Source organism: Pituophis catenifer, unplaced genomic scaffold (genome assembly GCF_029215685.1).
Source record: "Pituophis catenifer annectens isolate HBS135680 unplaced genomic scaffold, rPitCat1.0.hap2 SCAF_1, whole genome shotgun sequence".
In the NCBI taxonomy this organism is placed as follows: domain Eukaryota; kingdom Metazoa; phylum Chordata; class Lepidosauria; order Squamata; family Colubridae; genus Pituophis; species Pituophis catenifer.
In genome coordinates this window covers 82568275-82595539 of record NW_027256881.1, presented here as the reverse complement: position 1 = coordinate 82595539, position 27265 = coordinate 82568275, and the positions used below count along the sequence as shown (strand labels likewise).

The window sequence follows — 27265 nt, the reverse complement described above, 5'->3', positions numbered from 1 at the left end:
TACAATTTGCTAGGATCTAGGGGCTATGTGTACCTCTGATTTGCCCACTCTTATTTAGAATCATTGTGATGTTAACACAATTGAATTCTTTCACTGCACTGTTTAATGAACAAATACTCCATAGAAAGTGACATGCATTTGTGATGAATGTTTTAAGGGAGACAATCTAAGACTCATTTACAAATCACTTGCTTTTTTAAAAAAAACATAGTTGCTGATGAGAGGGTCTAGTTAAAAAAACTTAAAGACAGAAAAATTTCTCTGTTACAGATTATAGTTTAACTAGTGTGTTCGTTGATACTGTTTACTTATACCAACAAGAAATTATATCTTCCAGAACAAATCATCTATTTCTTTCTCATTGGCATTTAGGGCTTGCCAAATTTTTCAACTTTTAATTTCCAAACATTAGGGGTGCTCAAAAGTTGTGACATGCCTTGGGGACTGTAAAGATATTTTGGTTACTTTAATATAATTTAGATGTGCTTGGTAAGTAACTACATACATATCATAACTTTTTAACATTTTGTTTCATTTGAATATTATCATTTGCTTTCATAAAATGAATCCAGTTAGAAGGGAAAAAACAAAACCCACCACATACGTATATGGGGACTGATAGCTTTTTATTAAGAATGTACAATTTTACATTACCAAACAAAGCTACATTTTAAAAAACTGAATCTGAATACAAAACCCACAGGATTTGCTACAGCTTCCTAACTGACATAGACTTACTGATATATTTGCTGAAACAGATTAACGTTGCTATATTAGATGGAAGTGAAACTAAAGATTTGCATGGAGATATATTGCAGTTGGTACAAAATGTGGATAGTCGCTCTTTTGTGGCAATTTAGATGTATCAATATTGTACAATGCTACAGTGCAAAGTGAGGCTTCTCATTTTTTCTCTGAAACAGGGATTTGGAGCTACTTCAATGCGATGAATTCTTAGAAGTACCAACTGTATGGGCTAGTACCAATGGTGAACTGTGTATCATACTAGTATATAGTTCCATATTTTTATATAGAAAACTTCAATACTATCTATTTGTATAAATACAACAGGGAAGCCTCAACTGGCAATAAAAATAGATCTCCCTCATTCATGTAACTGTACAAGCTTCACTCATTAACAAGTTCCTATGAGAAAAAGGGAAGTAAATTCATTCAGTCTTGAATAAAGTCCTCCATGTTCCATTTAGAGTTAAAAGTGATATTCCTTTTCTGGCAGTAACAGCAGCAGATTGCTGTTAGTAATAATGTGAATGCTGCAGGTTCCTTGTTACTGTACTCTAGCATGAATTTCTCTGATCTCTGCAATCTGCAGTTTTCAAAGACAACAAAAACAACAGAAGAAGAATCCATCCGATGAAGATATCCTCCCACAGAACTCTTATGAGGCAAAATCAGAGGGAGCTTGAAGACCTTCGGGAAGGGAAGGGAAGACATTGGCAGTTTCTAAGGCAGATAAATGCTAAGAAACAGTTGCTTTACAATTTACATCAATTGGCCCTTATTAATATTTGGACTTTTCCTTATCTTTGGACTTTTTGGGATTCCTGCCTGACTTTTTCTCTTCATAATGGTCTCTTTCCCAGGATTCCTCGGAATGCTTGTCTTTAGACTTTTTGTGATGGCTTTCTCTCTCCCGAGAATGGCTCCGGCATCTCTCTCGCTTGTCACTTTTTTTTTTCTCCCTATCGAAGTCTTCTTTGTGCCTTCGGCTAGGCTCCTGAGAGAAGGAGGAGGGAAACGCAGTTATTACATTGACAAAAGAGAAGAGTGGAGAAGAGGAGCAGGTAGAGCACTAAGGTAACAGTTTTCAAAGTCTGCCTTGCTGATTTTCATGCTAGTCCTACAAAACAAATAGCAACGTACCAATTAATTGTAAGTAAATGATGCCTAGCTAGATCTTTAAAGGAAACCTCTGGGAAGAACAAAATAATCTATCCTACATAGATACAAAAATAAATATTTTTTAAAAAATTGTGATTTGAAGCTCATAAAACAATTTTTTTCCAAAATATTAAAATAACGTTTTAAGCTCCTTTATTTTCTATTACAATTCAGTTTACATAATTTGGGATAATTTCAATTTGTTAAAAAGATAGGAAATATAAATAAAAAATGAGAAATTTCTGTGCTTCATGATTTAAAATACAGCATTAGTCAATATACCTAACTTATGATTGCTGACTTAAAACATAACAATCTGTCTCTATGTTATCAAATTAAGGCAGTGATTGTCAATTCTGGAGCCCATTCCAGATCTCTTTGAGTCCCTCCAGAGAAAATTAACTATGAGGGGCCTTCTGGGTATAGCAGGAGGTGAAGGTGAAAGGCCACTGCATTTATTATGGACTGGAACACTAGAACATCTATAATTCCTGACCGCTCGCCATGCTGACAGGGGTGGCAAAAACTGTAATCCATGATATCTGGAAAGAAAGTTGCTTTCCCCTGCAGATACTATTGAGATCAGTAAATCTGTAATTACTTAAAAATAATAATTAGATTTGAACCTTGACATGTCATAAAACAATGTTATATGAGCCTCAGTGGTGGAGTGGTTAGAGTGCCGTACTGAAGATTACTTCTGCTGCCTGCCAGCTGCCTGCAATTTGGCAGTTCAAATCCCACCAGGCTCAAGGTTGACTCAGCCTTCCATCCTTCTGAGGTTGGTAAAATGAGGACCCAGATTGTTGGAGGCAATATACTGACTCTGTAAACCACTTAGAGGGGGCTGTAAAGCCCTATATAAGTCTAAGTGCTGTTGCTATATACTCTGGAAACAAACATAATAGCTGTGTGGGGGTTCCTTTTTTCTTGATGCTATTGTATGTTCCCTCCCACCCTATTGTCCTGGAGAAGATGAAGGCACAGAGAAGAAAGAAAGAAGGAAGAAAAGGAACAGAATATCTTCCTGTATGAATGGGATTTATCTATGAAACTTAGAAGGAACCAACTAAGGTAATTTAAGCTGTTATAGAGTGTTATTACACCTTATTTTTCTTGCCCAATATCAGATATTTCATTTTTGTTTACAAACTAGATTCTGTTAGGATAAAAAGAACATGAAGACAAAGATGTGTCTTTGTGTGTATATTTTTATGTTTCCATATTTCACAAGTGATTGAAACTAATAACCATAAAGTAGGAAACATGTCAGAGTTTGTTGCAGCACACACAAGCAGACTATTAAGCAGGATTCAAATGTCTTTATGTACATAATAACACATAAGGCATACAATACCCTTGTAGGTTTTTCCACGTTGTAGAGAAGAGAAATAGCAAGTACAAACACAGCACAAAATGGAAGCACAAAATGGAGAAGGCAAAATGGAGGAGGCAAAATGGAGGAGGGAGGAGCTAGTGCCCTCAAGCAGAACAGTTAAGCCATGACCAGGCTCCTTGCTGTCTGAATCAGCAAACAGGCCCCATTGGTTGACCTTGTTGCTATGTCCTATTTCAGTTCATGAATATACTTTGACAAAACATCCTACACAAAATTGTTAAAACAAGACATAACACATTTGAAAATAAATCCCCCTAAACCTACAAACGTACATAAAGTAAAACAAAAAGTTGCAAAGGCTGTTTATAAAGCAGTTTAACGAATGCTCTGTTTGTGAATCACAAGGTTTAACGACCTGCGTTACAACACTACTTGGGAATGGTATCTAATCTGATTTTCAGCTAAGCTTTTCTCTTGCTGATTTAACTTTACAGTTCCTCGTGCAGCAGATGACCTGCAAGAATAGGGTTTCTTTTTTTTTTTGCTGTGTATTTCTCAAATGTTTTTCCCAATCTGTTATCATTAGCAAAATGTTTCTTTATTTTCCAGTGTTGAATCAGATTTGTTATCATGGCCAACAGCGCACATCTTAATAAATTGTAATTTTTTAAAAAATATGTTCTGGGATAATTCTTAGCAAAACCAACCCAACCCCTGAGGTTTCAATTCAAACTTTGTTTTTGAGATTATTTCTTTCTTTCTAGTACTTCAGGGTTTTTTCATAACAATCACATTTGATAAAATATTCCAGCCCTTTTTTGTTGTATGATTTACCTATTTTTGTGATTATTAATAGCTATTTATTTCTTTTTATGATCCTGTAATCCCTTTTGTCGGGGTGGAATTGGGGCAACTGAATGGAGCTGAGCATTTACTGGCTGAATGGCCATTCTGATGCCTATATGGAGTTCACAGCAAGTATTTACTCTTTGCACCTTGACAGAGAAACATCTGTCGCTGCCTAGGATTGAACTCTCAACCTCCGGAGTGTGAGGTAAATGTCTTCACCTCTAGGCCACCGCACTGTTCCTCATTAAGAGAGTTTTATATACCATCTGTAAAATATTTATGCCAACTTTCTCTTAAATTATAGCTACTCAAAAGGTTGGAACCCATCATTTCAGTCTACTAAAGGCGACTCATTTACTCATGCCTATTTACTAGAAGATATTTATAAAAATAGCCTTTTCTTTCACTATGAAAAGTATTCCAGTTTATTGATGTTTTTAGGCAGCACTTTAGAACAATATTAAGTCAAGAGGTTCTGGTTTCAAGGAGTCTGCATTTTACAATTTATCAGGAAAAGACTATATGCTATCTGAAGGAAAATCAAATTTCAGGTAAAAAAAAAGACATCCAAGCAGAAATGCACAACTAAACAACTAGAAACACTGGACTGAACGAAAAGGGCACACTCAAGGGTAAAGAGAGAGTAGATCATAAACAGAAAAAACAGTTCTGAAAAGCCTGAAATTCGATGAATTATTTAGAATGCCCAGGGAATATTTCATAGCCAAAAACAGATATCTAATGAAACTATGTTGGAGATAGTCTAAGGTTTCTTCTTATTTGCAAATGAATAAATAAGAAGATAGCAAGATAACTAATTTAAGCCAGTTTCAGGAACAGCGCATGAAATGGCAGGACAGAGAAAGAAATTGGGCATATTAAGGGAATAGGTCATGCAAGGCGTATTACAACAGGCAAATAACTTTAAGATTTAGCAGGGAATCTGGTGAGGTCAATGCAGAAATCTCCCCGAGAGAGAAGACAGCAATGCAAAAAGTGAGGCTACAGTAGTTAAGTGGCTTGTTCTAAGAATATGGAAAATAAAGGACGTGGGAGATGGCTCTTCCCTTTATTCTACTTTCATTCATATAAATAAGTTAATTAGCTCAGTAAAAGTTTCTTTTACATTGCAATCTTCATTTAACAGCTGTGCCATTACTGCATTGCAAACTTTTGCCCTGAATTTGTGTTTGCAACACTACAAAGCAACTAAGCAACAATAAGAATCTCTAATCGTTTCCTAGCTGTCACAAGATTGGGGGGGGAGAAGGGGATGAGATTAATTTTTGATAGTAACTAAGAACATTTTCCTGCATCATAAAAAACCACACACAGAAGCTAACAGATCACAACTACTTTTTCAAAAGGTCACTTGTGTCAGATTCTTAACTAAAGAGCAGTCCCCCCCCGCCTATTGGCAAAGTTGTATTTCTTGTCTTTTGGTGAGGTCATATTTAATTTAGTTTTTCTAAAATGTTCTGCAGAGCTAAGGGGATTTCCAGGAGATTGCAGAAGTCAAAAGAAGTGGTTAACAACGAGGAAGCTCTGTATTTGAAAATGGGAAAGTAGGGGGTAAGCTCTTCATCAAAGTTAAGGCACCAAATAGGACAGTACTGAAGTAGAATATAAAGGAATGAACAACCTTAAAGGCAGGGAAAACACTAGGCCTGCTTTCTTTTCACAGAAACGAACCACTCAAAAATATCATTCCAATAAAAGGACAAACATTTAATACCTTGGATTTTTTGCTCCTCTTCTCATCCTCATCAGTGTCGTCTGAATGGTAATGTTTTCTCTTTTTATCAGAGTGCCTGTGGCTGGTTTTGGCTTCCTCCTCTTCATTGTCCAGCACAAGATCGTATTTGGAGCTAGGGATGTCAGTTAAGGAAAGCGTGACCAATAGTGTTGCCAGAGGGAGCTAAGAGGGAGAGAAAATCCATAAATGTAGACACTGTATTTGAGCTGGTTGATCAGTGAAGTGCAAGGAAATAATTTGGCAGCACCCCTCAGACATAAACGAATCAACTAGCAAACCATCCCTTTCAGTATGTTTTTGCAATAATTTTGCCAGGCTTTGAAACACACATAATTTTGAATGGAATTTTTTAAAAATCAGCCAGTTCTTATGTACGGCCATCAGAATTAACCTCAGATTTTCTGTTTTGTAACTGTTCTGAGACACAACTTGGTAGCTGCTGAGAGATGTCTGTGTGGTAAAATGATGGCAGCCCTCCACTTCACAGCTTTAACAATCCATTTTCCTGTAGGTTCCAGCCAGAATGCAAAGCAAAACTGTAACTCCATATAAGCAACATTAGGTCTTTGAAAGATGGGACTGAGAGTGACACTTAAATACTCCCAAATTCACGAGAAAGTCAAATTTAACTAGGAGAATCTATAGTAAACCATATGGAAACATTTTTAACAACTGTTAAACACTTTGATTCTGGTCACAATTAGCCACTGCTTATTTCCTACATAACAAAATTATCATGAAGCCAAAACAGGCATTTAATTGAGGTTTTTCAGAGACACTTAAAGGAAGAAGTACTTGCCAGTGAATACTTGATTTCCTAAATCCAACTTGGCTCTTCATTAAATATTACATGTATGAAAGTTATATAAGAGAGTTTACATAATAGCCCTAAGAAAATAAGGTTTGAAATTCGGTATGTGAATGCAAACCTATCCATTAATATAATATTCAACATATTAGATCTAGAGATATTTAGCAATCTCTATAAATACTTTAATATTGGTGCATAAAGAAAAAGCATATTCCATCAGATCTGAATAGTTTCATATTCATATTAAATGTTATATATGTTAATGTTCTACTTATTTTTCTACTTAGTTGAATACCAGAGTGGTATAGTGGTTAAGGTGCTGGACTAGAAGCAGGGAGGAGACTTGAGTTCTAGTCCTTCCTTTGGCATGGAAGCTAGTTGGGTAATTTTGGACCAGCCACACCCTTTCAGCCCTGGACTGGAAAGTCAATAAATTATTCTATCAACCCACAATTTATCAGTATGACACTGCTTTTAACAACTATGATATTTCATGCAATAATATAATTGTTCAGGATACTCTTGCTTGGGTTTTGCTTTCTCTTTCAGGCTTAATTTAGAAGTTTTGCTGTGATCTTTTTCATATTCTTTGAAATCATCCTTGGTATATTTCCCACCTGTTTATAAAAAGAGAGATAAACTGACATTAATTTTGAATACAGGGCTGTATGGAAATAGCTGTTAACTATTGCTGTGCCAAATAAACTGATTTAGGGAGATCCTAATGAAATGGGCTCCAAACAGAAATGTTTCAGAAATAGTTAAGGCCTCTGGGAAGTGCCTGTCACAAGATCCCCTGCAGAAATCTAAACCAATACTTTGTGCTCCTTTGTGCTAACCTTTCTTATAATCAGATTAGAAATAGTCTGGATCACAAAGGAAAGCTTTCTCAAAACAGTGCTCTTCAGCAAAAAAAATGATGCCAATTCTAATGGGCACATACACATTTTGATCAAATTCAAATAGTTTGAGCTACTCCCTTTGTCTACCAGCTACAGCATTAATCCTCTTAATACTGATAAAGTCAGTCAAACCTCACCGTTCCCTCATGCATTTATTAAGCAAACTTAGCATTTTCCATCTGTATAATTACAAAATTGAAAAACAGAATATGCACCTTTATAAATGCCTAATTGATGATCAACAAATCTATATCTGACAAATAGGTTCACTGAAAACAAATTTCTGTGTCCCTCCCAAAACAGATTTGATAATATCTATAAGGAATTTACAATGGGGAAAATTAATAGAAATAATTTATACATTTTGTTACCTTTTCCTTTCCATTTAATCTTTGCAACAGATTGGCTAAAATCAACATGTATTCGCCTGTCATCTATTAAGACATTGTCCATCTTAAAGTAAGCTTTCTCGCAATCTTCTTCCTGGTATATGTTTCAAGAAAAAGTATAATTAAATTTAGAAAATGTATAACCACTCTTTGATGCCATCATAGAAGTGGAAAAAGTAATTATTACTATGAAAAATTCTGACAGAATTAATGCTGCCTACCTTGCAGTGTCAGTTTAGAATGCACAAGACCAATGCCTTATCGTTAAGTAGAATCTGACTAATATAGAAGGCACTAGAAGTTTCAGTATTTTACAAGTTCTTACGAAAATGGAATCACAATTGCTTCTTCAGGGTACCAGTCTGTGGCTGTGTTCATATGATAGACTGAGCCGCAAACTAGTCTACATTTTAAATTAGCATGTTATGTGAACTTGGTCTATGGGATTAATTAATTGTTAATGATGCCCTTTGGAACATTCTGCCACAGAGGCGAGGTGGGGTCCCAGTCTCCTGGCTTTCTAAAAATGTCTATCTCGCTTGGGATTCAAAGAGGAGCACCAAGTTGTGGGGCTGGTTAGTGCTCTGAAGCCCTTCCCCGTCTTTTAATATGCTTGGAACTGAGATGTTCTGAATAAGTGTTTTTTATCAGGACAATCTGATCTACCCAAATACAGGACGGAGCATATAACATTCTGAATGTTAAGAGCCTCGGTGGTGCAGCGGACTAAAGTGCTGTTAAGTGCTAGCATTTAGCTGCCAGCTGCCTGCAATTAGTGCAAGTTCGAATCTCACCAGGCTCAAGATTGACTCAGCCTTCCATCCTTTCGAGGTAGGTAAATTGAGGACCCGGACTGTGGGGGCAGTAAGCCAACTTTGTATAGAACACCGCTGCTTGGGGGGGGGGCAAAAGCCCTAATAAGCAGGTATATACAAAAAAGTATGCAGGCTATTGCTATAATGCATTGTAAGCCGCCCTGAGTCTACGGAGAAGGGCGGCATATAAATTGGACTAATACATTTTTTTTTTAAATAAAGTTGTATATAAAGCACTCTGTTTGATAACAATACTGTTTATATGTTATACTGCACAGCTAAACACCATATACATATGGCCACATACCTTCTCAAACTCAATGAAGGCATAGCAGAGGGATTCACCAGTTTTCCAATCTCGAATCACTTCACAACTGAAAAACCAACACATTTTGTTCAGGAAACCATACAGATATGGTTAACATATGACGAAGCAATGATAGTATTTTTTTTAATAAGCCACGGAACTCATCCCACAGCTTTCACAGCAGTCATTTTTGGAGGTCCTCGTAAGCCACTATGGTATCAGAAGTTGCAGTATGGATAACAAGATATAAATATGTGAGTTTAATAGAACTAGAGGCAGAAGTCTCGCTTTTCACTTTCTATCCTATATGTCACGAGTGTTTCCAGGATTGCTGTGGCTATCTGCCTACTCACAAACAGTATGGTTTTAATCAAGCCATCTGCTGTTGGCAATTACCTGCAAGCCTTCCCCGCCCTAGTTAATTGCAGGTTAACTCCCTATATAAGCAAGGACCTTTTGCTTGCTACTTGGGCCTAGTCTTCTAGGCCTAAAAGCACAGCTCCTGCAGGAAGCTTGGTGCCATGCCGCAGATGGGAGAAGAATGCAGATAAGGACTCCAGATGTTACAGAGAGACTCCCACGGATGCTTGCCTTTTGCTGTTTTATAGCACGCAAGCTATCATCGGGACTGCTGTTGCTGGATCTTCTTCCTCCCACAAGCTTCAAGCGATGTTTGCTGTTTGAACTGATTTTATTTCAGGTGACTTTCAGCTGTGAAGCTCGTGCTGCTCCCACCATGATGGCCTTGATGATGTATCGACGCCGAAGCTGCTTACCTTCATGCTAGCTTTATTCTTTTGTGAACTGTTTCGGTATTGTGGAGAGGGATCTAGGGAGATAGCCTTGCTTCACATACCCAGATAAGACTTTGTTTTTAATGTGTTTTCTTAAAGACATAGTGCTTTTTAAATGTTTTAAAGTAAATTATATTTTTACACAAGACGCCTCTGTCAGAATCATTTCAGTCTCAGTGTGTTTACTCATGAGCTGGTTCACGGTCCGGGGTACCCCTCAACCCCATTTCGTCACAGTTGGTAGCAGAGGATGGTTTAACGAACCTTACGCTCATGTGGTAACACGCTAGCCTGGAATGTCTGCAGTTGAATAGATGTTGACTAGGGCAGCAGCAGCAGCAAAAAGTATGAAGTCACAAACTGGACTGTCTGGGGCTCAGGCCAAAAACGTTTTGGCTGAAAAACCCCAAACTCTAATTGATTTAGAGAATAGTGGAGCTGTAAGTTTTGGAGCAGAGGCCTCAACTTCTGAAGGGCCTAAAATAGTGAGTAAACCATCATCACCTATAGAAGTAGAGACTGGAAGAACGCCACTTCAGGTCTTGAAAACAAATACAGAGGTGGATGATGAGTTTAGGAAGGCAATCCTTCAGTTTTTAGGTTTGCCCACAGTAAGTCAGAACCCGACTGCTGATTCTAGTGAATTATTAAAGAATTCAGCCGTGAAAGAAAAGAAGATCGAAGTCCTAGAAAACACCAGATCGGTAAGAGACTTTCAATCTTTTCCTAAAACCCCCACCTCAGACCATAAGTGGAGAATGGGGGATAACAGACTGCCTGATTCGAATGTTCCTGCTTCTTTGTTAAACCAGCATGGCCAAGTTGACATTGCGCCACCTGCTGTTGAAGCCATCATAGATCAGGCTATAAAGACTTTAGCTCCCTTGATGACATCAGTGACTTCTGCTAAAAATTTAAGAGACTCTCATGTTGAGCGTAAGGTTGCAAGTGTGATAGAGACTTTGGCAACCATTTTAGGCGATGGTTTGCAGGCACCATCGGCTCAACAAATAGGAGCTGCGCATCCCAAAGCCCCCCTGATGTCTGCGACTAATTCAGCGCACGCCACGAGTGGGATATATCCATCCGTGACGACATCGACATCCAGGACGGTTCCGGAGGCTACCTCAACTGAAGATAGGAATTTGGGAGCACGTCCAAAAATTCCTACAGATGTGCACCAGAGAGGACCCTCGAGTTTTTGTGATCAAGCCAGGATGAGTTTTGCATCCGCACAACCTGAAGTTTTAATCCCTCCCATTGGGGAGGAACGATCGTCAGAATGCCTGATGGAAGACACTGTGCTGTGTGCTTCCATTCCAATGCCTTATTGCCCATTCCAGGACGGACCACATTTTGAACATCAATTAATGTCTATTTCCATGTTTAATAATGTACAGGTCCTTCCTCCTAATTTTAAAAGTTTAAGTGTGGGTGGAGGAAATTTTAAGGAATGGGTTAAAAGTATTCAAGTAATTTTAATGAAAGAAAATGTTTTATCGTTGCTGTTAAAACCCCTGCCTAGACCATGGTCCTTAGAAGTTGATATTTTACACCATAAGGCCTTTTGTATTTTATTGATGTCCATTAACCCTGCACTATATCCCAGTATACCTAGTAACCTGACCGTAACAGAAGTTTGGGTGAAACTACATAAGCTATTTTGTTCAAAAAGCTCCCATGTTACAAACAGAGTTTATAGGGAGTTCTATTCCGCAAGGTTGAAGGCGGGAGTAGATATTAATGAACACTTATGTGAGTTGAACAGGTTAAGGCAGGAATTGATGTTGAGGGGGGAAACAGTGTCTGAACAAACCCTCATTACTGTTATACTCAATTCCCTTGATCCCAGCTGGGATAATTTTATATCGCAATTGGATAATGTTAGTTGTAATAACTTATCTTTAGAAGTGTTATCTGGCAGACTGATTGCTGAAGATAACTTGCGAAAATGCAGGGCGGCTTTTCACAAAAAGGAAAAACCTTTAAGAAGGCCCGATAGTTCAGATAGAGCATATACTATCGGAGAATGCTTCAATTGTGGTTCAAGAGAACATTATAGAAGGGATTGCCCACAAAATGTGAATGCTAGGGCATGTTCAAAGGCACCTTCTGATAATAAATGTAAAAGGGGGCCATTACCTCCTGGTAGAAAGCCAAGTATAGATGTTCCTAACCACAGAAGGGGTAAAAAGCCAAACAGAGGCAACAAAGGGAACAATCCCAGGTTTAATGATAGCTCTGTAGGTATAGTGGAAACTACTGAGTCAGAGCTTACAAGGGAACAGCGAGAGCAACTATGGTTAATGGACAGTGGAGCCAGTAACCATGTTGTCAGTGACCGAAGGTTGTTTGCTAATATGAGAAGGCATCAATCCATGGTCAAAGTTGCAAACGGTAAAAAGGTGAATGTTGTTGGCATTGGAGATGTTTATATCCCTGGGATAGGGGAGATTCACGGAGCATTGTATGTACCAGAGATAGATCATAATCTGCTAAGCCTGATGAGGATATGTGAGAACCCTAGAATGGAGATTCTGTTCTCAGCAGGAACAGCTGTGATCAAAAACAACAAATGTGTGATTGGGGAGGTTTTGAAGATAGGTGGCTTGCCTTATTATTCCCCCAATACGAATGCTGAGTCCTGCAGTGATAGCAATTATGCTATCTCATTTGGTAGTAACAATGAATCACAGTTAGAACTAGGTGATGAGGATCAAGACTTTCACCAGAGGAAGCCTTGTAAAGACAAATGTAAAGTTAATAAAAAGTTTTTAAATTTTAACTTAGAGTCAGATAGTAGGAAACCTGAAAATGCTAATGCAATTGCTACAGGTGAGCCGCTGCATAATGAATGTGCTCACTTGATGCATCGTAGATTAGGTCACGTGAGTTTTCCTATAGTGAAGAAGGTAACCGAACACTCAAGGGGAACCAAGATCAATGACTGTAACACATTCCTAGACTGTTCAATTTGTAGGAGTGCAAAGTTGAAGGCGAAATCTGCGCCCGAGAAGTCTCAGAGGTACTCTGAACACCCGTTTCAGCTCGTCCACATGGATTTGGTGGGTCCATTCGCACCTTCCGTGGGTAAGAGACGGTACTTTCTTACCATAGTAGACGACCATAGCAGATTTGGATTCGTTTTTCCCCTAATGTCCAAGAGTGAAATGTTGACTAAGTTTAAGGAATTTTGTAACTTAGTCCAGAACCAGCACCAGGTCAGAGTTAAGAAGATCTTAACTGACAGGGGGACTGAATTTAATTCCAGGCAGTTCTCCAGCTGGTCCAGGAGTAAGGGCATAGTCCACTTACGCACCGCACCTTACTCTAAGTTTCAAAATCGCGTTGCAGAACAGCGCAGCGACGTATTACAAACTATGATGCGGTGCGCCCTAGAGGATTCCGGATTAAACTTCGCGTATTGGGTAGAAGCAGTTAGATACGCGAATTACACCCTGAACCGTGTGTGGTCTAGTGTGGTGCAGAAGACTCCATACGAGGTGCTATACGGCCATAAGCCTAGCTTGGCACACCTCCATGTTTTCGGAGCAATGGCCGATGTTCATGTCCCGAAGGAACTCAGGAGAAAGGGAGACCCAATCTCTGTTAAACTGAGATTTGTTGGTTATGAGCAGAGCTCCAAGGCATTTAGGTTTGCCTACCCTAACGGGAAATTAATGATATCAAGGTCTGCCACTTTTCACGAAGGGGCCAACTGGAGTAAGATCCATGCCAATGAGATTCTTACTCGGAACCCTTCCCGTAGTCGTTATAGGCAATCGGAGGATGTATCGGAAAACCTATCTGAGGATAGGGATACATCTGGTTCTGGGAAGCGTGCATCCCAGGCACCCTTGAAAGGGGTATTGAAGCGTAAGATGGGGGTAGCCAGGAAGGATAGGCACCCAGCTTCTGAGACGCATAGTGATAGTCACGAGGTAGATGACTCATCGGATGACTCTGATGTGAGTGACTCTCCTAAAGGCAGACCAGTTAGGGTTACCAGGGGCAATAAGCCTAAGAGGTACGACGACTTTGTTACCTCAGTCGACCAGGTTTTGGCCACCCCTCAGAGATATGAGGATGTGTTGGCCTTACCTGACCATGAACGACAAAAGTGGCTGGCCGCCATGGATACAGAATTAGACAGCCTGAGAAGGCTCGATGTATTCATGCCAACAAGATTGCCCAAGGACAAGAGGGTGATCGGCACCAGGTGGCTTTTCAAGCAAAAGCCCATTGAAGGTGGGGACTTTATCTATAAGGCGAGACTAGTGGCGCAGGGATTTTCGCAGAGATTCCCTGACGATTATGAGGACACCTTCTCGCCCACGGTGTGCCCTGAGAGCGTGAGAACAGCTCTCACCATCGCTACCATGCGAGGCGAACATGTATATCAGTTCGATATTCAGACCGCGTACCTGCACGCCCAGTTAGACAAAGAGCTGTATGTGAGGATTCCTCAGGGAGTAAGCCATCGGGAAGATGATGTGTGGTTGTTGAACAAGAGCCTATATGGCTTAAAACAATCTGGTAAGCGATGGTACGAGTGTCTCACAAAGAGCCTGAGAGAGATGGGCTTTTTACCATCGTCGGCTGACGAATGTGTTTTTGTCAAGGAAGATCAGGGCATTAGGGAAACAGTACTGTTGTACGTCGATGACATACTATATATTTGCAGATCAGAGAACATGCATAAGAAGTTCTCTGAGGACCTAAGTAAGAGTTTCGCCTTAAAACCATTAGGTCACATTAGCAAATTTTTAGGGGTGCAATTCGTAAAAACTGAGAAGGGGTTTCGGCTCTCTCAGGAAGATAAGATTCAGGAATTGCTTAAAAAGTGTAGCATGGTAGAGGCGAAGCCATGCGATACCCCTATGGCAACAGACTTCCTTAAGAATATGTACACTGAGAGCACGGAGTTCGAAGATAAGACCCTTTACAAGTCCGTGATTGGGTCGTTGTTGTACATTGCAAATTGGACTAGACCGGACATCAGTCTAAGTGTAAATGTGTTATCTAGACATTCTGAACATCCCACACAGTACCATTGGAGCGGAATCAAACGACTCCTGAGATATTTGAAAGGTACTGTGAACTATTCATTGTTATTGGAACCAGAAGCAACTAGAGAATTAAGATTGAGTTGTTTTTCGGATGCCGATTGGGCAGGGGATGTTAGATCTAGAAAAAGTACCTCGGGGTACATTGTATACCTAAATAGTAGCCCCGTGTATTGGTACTCTGGGAAGCAGAAGTTAATTGCAACTTCCACAGCGGAAGCTGAGTATGTGAGTTTGTCCAAAGCTTCCAATAACCTAGTTTGGTTTGACGATCTTCTGGTAAGCTTATGGAGGCAGCCCATGCAACCTATAAAAGTCTATGAGGATAACATGGCTGCCATTAACATATCGGAAGCCGATGCTGTAGGCCAGAGATCGCGCCATATTGATATTAAAAACAAACATGTGAGGCAATTGGTGAAAACAGGTTTCATTAAGACTGTGTATTGTGAAACCAAGGAACAGGTAGCGGACGTGCTTACCAAACCGCTGCCCCGTGACCAACACCTCTATCTTCTGGGAAAAATGTCGATGGCTATGTGAATGTACTTACCATTGATGTATATATGTACCCAATGTAGAATGTATGTTTGTTAACCAGTCAAATAGCCGCAGAGAAGGGGATTGTCACGAGTGTTTCCAGGATTGCTGTGGCTATCTGCCTACTCACAAACAGTATGGTTTTAATCAAGCCATCTGCTGTTGGCAATTACCTGCAAGCCTTCCCCGCCCTAGTTAATTGCAGGTTAACTCCCTATATAAGCAAGGACCTTTTGCTTGCTACTTGGGCCTAGTCTTCTAGGCCTAAAAGCACAGCTCCTGCAGGAAGCTTGGTGCCATGCCGCAGATGGGAGAAGAATGCAGATAAGGACTCCAGATGTTACAGAGAGACTCCCACGGATGCTTGCCTTTTGCTGTTTTATAGCACGCAAGCTATCATCGGGACTGCTGTTGCTGGATCTTCTTCCTCCCACAAGCTTCAAGCGATGTTTGCTGTTTGAACTGATTTTATTTCAGGTGACTTTCAGCTGTGAAGCTCGTGCTGCTCCCACCATGATGGCCTTGATGATGTATCGACGCCGAAGCTGCTTACCTTCATGCTAGCTTTATTCTTTTGTGAACTGTTTCGGTATTGTGGAGAGGGATCTAGGGAGATAGCCTTGCTTCACATACCCAGATAAGACTTTGTTTTTAATGTGTTTTCTTAAAGACATAGTGCTTTTTAAATGTTTTAAAGTAAATTATATTTTTACACAAGACGCCTCTGTCAGAATCATTTCAGTCTCAGTGTGTTTACTCATGAGCTGGTTCACGGTCCGGGGTACCCCTCAACCCCATTTCGTCACACTATACGACTACTTTTAGACGATGGATGAATTTCAGGGTTGGGCCAAGTTATAATGTAGTTAATGGGGTCAGTCAGGATCACTATGTTCAGCTTCAACATATTAAACACTACAATAAGCTTTAAAAGTATATTCAGATTAGCCCTCACATTGAATTAGAGAATTGCACTTTCTAACATAACATTGATTTAAGATACAGAAAAGCCATGTAAAAAAACTAAAGAGAACAGACATACATATATTACAATACAGAAGGAAAAAGTGCTGGAACACTCTGTAGTAATTGTTTTTTGAAAACTTAATAAATGGTATTGTAAGTTCTCAGACTAAAGATTCAAGCAACCATATTTGATAATTCACAGCTTTTCCTTTAGCAAAGACCTGTCTCCTTCCAGATGCTTAATACAAGTAGTCCTCAACTTTGTTTAGTGACAGTTCAAAGTTACAACGGCACTGAAAAGAGCGACTTATGACCATTTTTTACATTTATGACAGTTGCAGCATTCCCTGTGATCATGTGATCAAAATTCAGATCCTTGACAACTGACTCACATTTACGACAGTTGTAGAGTCCTGGGGTCATGTGACCTCCTTTTGTAACCTTCTGACAAGCAAAATCAACGAGGAAGTCAGATTCACCATATTACTAACTTAACAAGTGCAGTGATTCGCTTAACAAATGTGGCAAGAAAAGTCGTAAAACGGGCCAAAACTCACTTAACAAATTTCTCACTTGACAACACAAATTTTGGGCTCAATTATGGTTGTAAGTTGAGGACTACTTGTATTATGAGTCAAAGACACAAAATCCTTTCCCTAAGACAAACATTATTATTTTTATTGATTTTAAATCAAAAACAGTTCCCCTGTTGAACTTCCTCTATTGTTTTCATCTTTTTAAAGTCTGCTGAAGAGAACTTTGTGAGATTCCCACTTAGGAAAAACCACTTTCAGTTTAGGCAGTCACCAAAGATCTGAAAAGTATTTCTGTCAATAAAATGCACTAATTAATATCTATATAAAGTCTCTTGCTAGGCCACTGTGACTAAAAAAATGCTCCTTGTGCATTTTTCATAAGCAAGAATTACATTTTGCACTTTTTATAACGGTCTGCTAATGTAGTCTTTGCAAATGTTCAACACTTACCTTTTTATCAGACCAAATCGGGAAAATATGATTTCAAGGTCTTCATCGGTTGTCACAGGATTAAGTTTGCAGACAAAAAGAACATTTTCAGGTGGCTTGATATTTGCATCAGGTAAGTCTCCAACCTGAGGAACAAAGCAAGACAGATTACGTTATTCCAACACTCCTACAATTTATACTTATAGATACATATATCGAAACAACTGCATTTTAGGATGGTGAGAGTGTGTGCAATGTGAATACGCTACTCAAGTTTATTCTGAGCCTTAAGAATGGAAAAGGCAGACCTTTCCGTTCAATGTTCTCTCTCTGATGAGATGCTAAAAAAAATGATAGTTTTCTTACAAACAATACGCTTCTGAGCTATACAGTAACTGAAATAACTTGTGAAGAAGGCAGAATTCATTCATCTCTTTTTTTGCCAAAGAACACAGAGCATACCAGATTTAGTGTGGCAATCATTTGGTATGTGGTATCATTTCTATTTATATAAAACTAAGCATCTGCATATCTACAGCTTAACAATCAGATCAGGTACACTGTTTTTACCATTTCCAAGAGAATAGCCTGTGTTTTTGCTTCTTTCTCTGCCAGAATTTCTTCCACTTCATCGGTAGACCTTCCTTTGAAGTCATCAATTTCTTCATCAGCACCTATTCTCCCACTCTGTCTTATATAAAAACAGAGACAGATATTTAATACGATTAAGAATGAATACTTCATCTTTTTTATAACACCCTGCAGCACCTACCTGAAACCGCACCATGCTTATCCTGGCTTTCCCACACCTTGCAGCCGTCACTTACCTGTCCACCGGCGTCCTTGTGAGCCACCTGGGATTTGCAAGTTTCTGCCAGCTTCTCCACTAACTTTGCTTGTGGAAGCAGGCAGGAAATTGCAATGAGGTCCTTGCCTAACAACTCATGATTACTTAATGACAGCAATGGGAAGTGCTGGGATTGCTGTCAGTAAATGATGTAGTCATGTGACATCATATGTTACAATTGAGTCAATTAGCAATGGAAATTCCAGATCCAATAACATTTTTAACCAAGGAATATCTGTATTGAGGTTACACTTCTACAGAATGCAGTTACATAATTTCATTCATTCTTATCGCCCTTTCTTATCACCTGATAAGGTGATAGTTTTGTTCACTGCCCAGAATGAACAAGTGAGTTGGTGAGATGGGCAACTACACAAATTAAATAAATTAAAAAATAAATTAATGTGCACCCCTGTATAATTGTCATAAAAAATTTTGGAAGCATAACTGTGCACTTCACTGATAATGATACTTCGATAATGGTTAGCACACGTTCTGGTTTTCCACAGAAGACACAATAGCGAGAGATCAGCCGTCAGTAAAGACAAAGATGTGCCTTCTCGGCAGGCATGTGCATGAATTATACTTCTAATGTTATTTGTTATTTTTTGGAGGCATAATGGTGTGCAATCAAATATTCCCCAAAAAAACAGTATATACTTAGACAAGAATACTTGCAACTGTTGCCATTGATCTTTTTCCTATCTTGAAGCTGAAACTAAAATGCTATTGAAACTGAAGAACTTGTATTATTGCCAGTGAAAAGGATACAGGTTCAAAACACAGTTCCTTTTATTGAACAGCATGTTTCCGAACTAAAGTTTTTTTTTCCCCCAAGTCAAACTTGACTCTGAGCCTCTGTGAGAACATAACCACAAAGTTCTATACATCTGCAAAATCAACAGGTACATTAGGAGAATGTAAACCTATTTCTCGATCTACTCCACACTCAAGTTAAAAGCAATACTCACATCCAACTGTTCTTTTGTAGGTTCTGGCGAACGATCTGGTATTGCCAAACCGGAAGGATCATCAAATGGATCATCTAAGATCACTGTATGGTTTATCCTAAATAACAAGCATATTCAGTTAAAGAGTAAGTTCAAGATTCTGTTTCACAATAATTTTGAATATTAACTCACTGCTGCATCAAAAAACACCTACACAACAAAACTCATTTATCTGAAAACAAAATCTGTAAGTTAAACTTTCTTTCAAGCCTTACACTGACAGAGGATACATGTGTTATTATAAAACTCAGAACTATTACACACTTAACTGAAAGCCTTCATCTGGTTTATGCTGAAAGGAGATTCAACAATTGCCCTCCAATACCAACAACTGCCTCCCAATTATATAAAATTTAGTTCATATAATTGTTCTCATTTACTATCAAATATAGTTAAGAACTAATATTATACATGAAAAGTATGACAGCAAAAGTTTTAAGGGAGACTAAAGAAACTCTTTTACTTCGTGGCACATAATTCATTTAAGTAATTCACTTCCACAGCAAATGGTGACAACACTTGCTTAAAGAGTTTTGAAGTCATAGCCAATAGATCTACCAGAACTTTAGTGGTGATAGTACAACAATATGGAAAAACTACAGCTACTTTTGATTTGGGTTTCAAAAGTCTCTGATAGACCCAACTTGCTGTTTTTTGTTTAATCCAGCAGAATTTTGCTTACACCCTGCACTTTTATCAAGGGTAGAAGTAAAATAGTGAAACCTGATGTCTTGATATGGAACAAAATCCTTGTCGACAAAGGACTCATTAATTTTCATCAATACATCCATGCCTTCTGTTACTTCACCAAACACTGTATGCACACCATTCAGATAATCTAAGTTTTCTCCTGTAGTAATAAGAAACTAAAAAAAAAAATAAATCAAGAAAAATAATGAATTGGAGTTGACAAATTAATGAAAATTTTCCTCTATCCATTTCAGTCTATTGATATATTAGTTGATTTTGGTCTCATTCAACAGAAAACCTTCTGATATAACAAACTTTCTGTGATTTTAGGCACTGAAGAAGGTTTCATATTATGATGATTTCAGTCTTTCCTGGAGATTATTTCTTTTTTTATTTTTTGCAAAAAGTTTTTTTATTTTTATTTTTCTCAACACACAAATTACATCTTTTTGGAACAGAGCCCTGATCCGGTCATCAAGTTATACAATTTTTTATCATCTTTAACAAGATTTTATATATTCTATTTTGCCATAATACTTATTTCTTAATCTTAAATCACCTATCTAAACTAATACCATCTTAAAAAGATTTACTCAAATTTACTTAATCAAAACAATTACCCTTCTATTAACCCCCCTTAAATCTTAATTCAATTAATACCTCATAGTACATTTCACAATTCTTACCCTAAATCCTCACTATTAACAATACAGGTCACACATGTTTATATTTCAAAATCTTATTTCCCTTTCTAAAACTTCCCTATATTTATTATTACTTCATATAATGCTCATTAAATCTTTATTTCCTTATTACTTCACCAAATTTAGATCCTATCTCTAATCCCAAAAATATAGCAATTTAACATTGAAACATAGTTCTTAATTAAAAAAAAACTACAATACAATTTCAATCATTTCCCACAATTCTATCTCTTTAACCATATCATTTATATAAAAAGTTTAAGTAATTCTTATTTGTAATTCATAGTCCTATATTATTTCAATCTTTTCTTTTTTACTTAGATATATATTATCAAAAACATTGAAAATATTAAAATATTAAAGTTATTGAAAATATTCAAATTATTGCAATTGTTATAGGTATTTAAACAATATCCCAGTCTTTATAGTCATCAATTATTTTCAAATAATACCATGTATCATCTTAATAAAGATTGATTCATTAAGTCCATTGATATATTTTCTTTTAACGTAGTCTATTTCTCATATATTATAGCTTCCATCCATATTTCAATTTTAAGTATCTGTACTATATTCTTCTCATATTTCTATTAACCATTATTAATCTTAATATAGTTATTTTGTAAATCAAAGTCCTGGACTTTTATTCTTTTTAAATTGATGTTATCCCAATTATAAGAGTTCCATTGTGGTTCCCCTTTTCTTCCCCTCCCCAAGTCAAGCCGCCTGCAGACAAAGAAATCATCCTCCACAAATTCTCACCGTTGTTATCTGTAAAGTTCATGATTTTCCAAAACAAAAAACCTAGTTGCAATGTCTTTTTTACACCAGGAGGTGTCTCTCTGCAATCCACAATTTCCAATTGTTTAACAAGTATCCATTTTGTTTGTTACATAACAGTCTTACTTGGCTTCTCTTTTTCTTTTTGGTTTTAAAAGTATCAAATCTTTTTTTAAAGTCCAGTCCAAATTTAAACTCTTTACAATCCTTTGACCATGTCTCAATGTTTAACGTTTCCAATTAGTTTTATTCAAAAGTCAATTTTCTATCGGGTCTTTGTCTCTTTAAAGTTACATTTCAAAATCTTCTTTGCCCCCATGCTCCTTAGCCGCTATTTTATTGCTAGGGGACTTGTACTTAAAAGATGTTTCCCTTGATGTTATTACAAGCCTGGGTTGGCTGTCACTCACCCGGCTTCGAAAAACTCCGTTCTGTTTCACTTTCCTCCTGCTCATTACTTGATCTGGTTGTCCCAGCTTCGTGGCAGCTGCCATGGCTGCTGCCCCCTGCCGCCGAGTCACAGAGAGTTCCCTCCGACCTTCGAGGAACTTGCTTGTTCCTCTTGGTTGTCCGAGGTGCCCCCCTTTCTTCCCCGTCCCTGCAGGACAGTTCTGGTCTGAAGACCCATCAGCGGCGGTTCGTCAGCCGGGGTTTTCGCAGGGCTTATCAGAGCCTGCTAATTCCCCGACTGTCTCATCACAAAGCCAAACCGGAAGTCCCCCTGGAGATTATTTCTGAGGGTACAGCAGATGATTAATTGTTCTCTACAGGAGTGTTATTAGAGCTCCTCCAGATTAAGTGCTAAACCTAGGTTATTTAACTTGTCATAGCCAACCATGTTGAGATCTCGTTCCACTAAAGTTTTCAGCAAACCCAGAAAACAGTGTCATTTTATGACAAATCTACCATCAACATAATTGAAATGGTTGAATAAACTGAAGTGCACTTTGGATGATATCAAAAGACTTCATCCAATAGTGGCATTCACCCAATAGTGGAATAGCGGAGGAATGGTCCATCTGCCAGAAGAACAAATTTTTTCTCTCAGTTCTCCTTCTATAATGTTTAAATTTGTTTCAGCAAGTGGGAGATTTTTCCTGAGCAAATCAAGCAGAAGAAGAGAAGAATGGAAATAAAGTTATGAAAAATCTACGTGAATGGAATTCTACCTGAATCACATTAGGTCTGGTTCAAAGCTGATGACCAAATTTCTTGCTTTAAGTGAGATCAATTATGCCTCCTCTATCAGTCAGAATTGTTTTTACACCTAATTCCATGTTTATGAACAATCTTGTTTAGTAACTGGCCACTTAAAATATGAAAGCATCTGGTATGCTAGTACTGCAGAAGAAACACAGATTTTTTCTAATGTAAGCTTTTCTCCCATTTTCAGATTTTTAAATGTCACATCTGTGCTCTGTAGTACTTTTCAATTTCCATATGTCCTAATATGTTGACATGACTTTTCCAGATCTGTGGACATACCTGAGATCCATGCTGATCACTCCCATTGTTTACCATTGACACAGTTCCTTTTTTCTTGTGTTTAATTCTTGGCACTTTCTCTGCTTCAAAAAATCTAGCTTGATCACCATACAATTTGCTGAAACATGTAGAAACAAATTATCAATTGGAATAAATTGCATAATTTTTAAAAACTATCCACGTGAAAGAGAAAAAAACACCTGCAGCACACTGCATGGAGGAGTACAAGTTCACAGTTCTATTCATGATTAACTTAATTTCAGAATCAGTTATATAATTGAGACTACATATTTGTTTCTTTATTTTTCATATCACCCCAATCATAAGACTCTTAATAGCACACAAAAAACTTTAAAAATCTTCATGGTAATATACTGCATTAATCTAAAACCAGAGTAATATGCCATACACATACAATTGCATTATGTTAGTTTGTCTTCACACACACACAAACCCATCTTAAGTTGCTTCTGAAATGTCAACTGTGTTGGAGCAAATATAATTTCCAGAGAAAGATTCTTCCATAACACTGACTACTGTATAACTGAGGCAATTCCTTATCCCTGAGACTTAGCAATAGCAATAGCAGTAGCATTTAGACTTATAAACCACTTCACAATGCTTTTCAGTCCTCTCTAAGCGGTTTATAGAGTCAGCATATTGCCCCCAACAATCTGGGTCCTCATTTTACTGACCTCAGAAGGATGGAAGATTGAGTCAACCTTCAGCCGGTCAGGACTGAACTGCTGGCAGTGAGCGATGAGTTATCCTGCAACACTGCATTCTAACCAATGCGCCACCACAGCTCTTCAAGGAAATGAAGAACCATTAAATTATTTTCCCTCAGATGTTCATATTAGATGCTCATATCAAGCCATTCTAAGTACAAGCTGTCCTTGGTACCAAGCCTTTTAAGGCTTTTTAGGTTAAAACTAGCACTTTAAATTTTTCCTGCATCATATATTGACCAAAGTGATTGATCAACTGCATGAAGACTTTCACTATCAAAGTTTATGATTTATTCTTGATCCAACTATAATTATACAATAGGTAATCTAAATGAATGCCTATGCAAGTAATAATAAAATTGCTGCATCCAAAAAGTTTTATGGACAACTATGTAAATCAAAACTAAACAATGTTTACCAAAATATGGATTCACCTCCACGACCAGTCCCCAGGGGATCTCCAGTTTGTATGATAAAATCTCTCTGAAACAATGTGGAACACATATAACTTATTATTTATCATCATTTAAAATATCCTGTTATTAAGAATATTCTGTGTGCCAATAATTATACGACAGTCTATGCTGTTATTTCTATTTTACAACTGAAGAAAGGAATTTAAACATACACATGCATGCATGATTAGGAAGAGGACATTTAGCATATGTATCTCTTAGATTTAAATTCTATATCCACTAAGACTCACAATTAAATTATTGTCTAATATATGAGGGAAAAGCAATGGAAAAAATCAGATATGCTTACCTGTACATTATGTATAAGGCAGTAATTGTAGTATTTGGTCTTACAAAGCTTCAGGAAATTTAGACAAGCTAGAAGGAATAAAGATAAGACAATTGAAACAGGCTACAGCCTTTGCCTAATAAAACAAACAAGCTATTCTTTCATGCAAATTCAATAAATAATGCCCAGCAACAATCCCCAGCAAGTTGCATGAAACAAATGGCATGTCATGAATAAATGCTCAGATTAAAATGACAGAGAAATATTATCTATTGTTTTTATCAAATCTTATTTAAAAAAAAAGAATATTGAAAAATGCAGGACTTGTTTTCAAGTTAGCAGTCCATTTTTTTTCTAAATGTGGACCATAGACCAGCAATGCAGGTCATAATCTTTGAAGTACATCTATGTTAACGTGCAGAGTCCCTTCTGTTCATTGCATGTTCTAATACATGTGTGTCTAATCTTTTAGTTTGCCTGGATTGCAATGAGTGAAGAGGAATCGTCTGGCAATATAAAATATATAATTAATGTATATAAATCACACAATAACACAATAATGTTAAAAATGTATGACCTTGGGGGGCACATTACTAGCTGTCTCGGGCCACATGCTGGACACTCCTGTTCTAATATAACCTGAATTATAGTGTCATCAATGCATACTGTGCTTTACAAAGTGAGAAAAAGCAGGCTCTTGTCCTAATTAATTCCCAATCAAAGTTCAATACGGTAAAAGGTACAAAGGAAGGTTAAAAAAATGGCAATGCAGTGACAAACAGCATAAAATTAATAGTAATTGAGTTAGACAAGGATAGGATGTGCAAGAGTGGACTATCCATTGATGCAACATTTGGAGACACAAAAGCTTGTTAGAAAGCATGGAGGCAACGAGTTCTTGTCCATTTTATACAAGTTTTGTTTCTATGCTTTAATAACATCCTGATGCATAAGAGTTTAAATCTGAAGCTTTTCCTGCTATTTATGGGGTAAGGAAGGGTCCTTTGGTGTAATTTATGGGAATCAAGCTGCTATAACAGTCAAATAGGAGTTTCAGTGGAAATTGGGCAGAAAAAGTTCTGCTTTGCATCTCAGAAAAGAAACTGAGAACCCCATTAGTCAAGTTTATAAAGCCATGCTGGAAAGCGAGAATTAGCTGTGTTTTACTGATAAACCACAGTTAAAGCAAAACAGAGGAAGAATCCCATGTACTCAATGTATGTAGTTGTCCCCCCACCCGAAACCAATGCTTTTTATTAAATTTCAGATAAAATACAAGTCCAGAGTACTGTTAAACTGTCAAAACTGAAGATTTACAATCTTCAAAGTAAATATTGTATAAAGTTCTTAAAGAAATGGAGCCATGGCAAGATTAAAAAAAAATCTAAAAAAGCTTTAGGTTCAGGTTCTCCCTGGAAAAAAACAATACAAGACTGAGATCTTTGGATCCGCATGTGAAAAAACTAGTATTAATTTCAAACTACCTCTCATCGAGGTAGGAGGGGCTAGATGAATCAAAAGATTGCCGGGAGAAATATCAACAACCTCAGACATGCAAATGATACCACCTTAATGGCAGAAAGTGAAGAGAAACTAAAGAGCCTCTTGATGCGGGTGAAGAAGGAGAGTGCAAAAGTTGGCGTGAAACTCAACATTAAGAAACCTGATTATGGCATCCGGCCCTCTCAATTCCTGGCAAATAGATGGGGAAGAAATGAAGGTAGTGACAGGTTTTATTTTCCTGGGCTCCAAGATCACCGCAAATGGGGACTGCAGCCAAGAAATTAAAAGACACTTGCTCATGGGGAGGAAAGCTATGGCAAATCTAGACAGCATTATAAAAAGCAGAGACATCACCCTGCCAACAAAAGTGCATATAGTCAAGGCTATGGTTTTCCCAGTTGCAATGTATGGCTGTGAAAGTTGGACCATAAGAAAGGCTGAGCACCAAAGAATTGAGGCCTTTGAACTATGGTGCTGGAGAAGACTCCTGCGAGTCCCTTGGACTGCAAGGCGATCAAACCGGTCAGTCCTAAAGGAGATCAACCCTGACTGCTCTTAAGAAGGCCAGATCCTGAAAATGAAACTCAAAATACTTTGTTCACCTAATGAGAAGGAAGGACTCACTGGAGAAGAGCCTAATGCTGGGAAAGATTGAGGACAAAAGAAGAAGGAGACGACAGAGAACGAGGTGGCTGGATGGAGCCAATGAAGCAGTCGGCGTGAGCTTAAATGGACTCCAGAGGATGGTAGAGGGCAGGAAAGGCCTGGTGGAACGTTGTCCATGGGGTTGTGATGGGTCAGACACGACTTTGCAACTAACAACACCACCACCTCCATCATCTAGTCCAGTGTTTTTCAACCTTGGTAGCTTGAAGATGGGTGGACTTCAACTCCCAGAATCCCCCAGCCAGCAACGCTGGCTGGGGGATTCTGGGAGTTGAAGTCCACCCACCTTCAAGCTTCCAAGGTTGAGAAACAGCACGACTCTCTCTGGGGCCTTCCCAATCTGCATTTTGGGCTGCTGCAGATTCCGAGGCATCTCCAAAAACTATCCCCCCCCCTTTTTTTTTTTGCACAATGCGCAAATGTTGTGCTAGCTTATCCAAGCGCGGCTTAGATAAACCCCTGCTGGAGAAGAATCGCTAAAACCGGAATTTTTCTGCAATTGCCCAGAGGTTTCTGGACCGTCATTTGTCCCACGCGGTACCCGCTGCAATGCCACTACCTCTCGGTCTCTCCTCCGTGTATAAATCAATCACTAGGTCTCCCAGCGTGGTCTCCAGGAGAACAGCCATGGCGCCTCCTCCAGCCGCCTTTCTGATCTTTCCGCCACTGTTTCTTGCTCCTCCGCGATCCCGGCATGCCTTGCGCTC

At 38.3% G+C, this 27265-nt stretch overlaps 1 protein-coding gene across 1 annotated transcript; it reads right to left on the bottom strand.

The window, feature by feature from the left end:
• Positions 1-607: 607 nt before the first annotated feature.
• PPIL4 (peptidylprolyl isomerase like 4) lies at positions 608-27265 on the bottom strand. The gene is made up of 13 exons (XM_070951972.1): positions 27118-27265; positions 24411-24478; positions 24064-24128; positions 22918-23035; positions 19982-20124; positions 19220-19316; positions 17972-18088; positions 17423-17547; positions 9071-9137; positions 7931-8042; positions 7178-7274; positions 5826-5958; positions 608-1738 (listed from the first exon to the last, which is right to left on the bottom strand). Exons 1-13 carry the CDS (start codon positions 27185-27187, stop codon positions 1523-1525), a joined length of 1428 nt encoding a protein of 475 aa, XP_070808073.1. The 5' UTR covers positions 27188-27265; the 3' UTR covers positions 608-1522.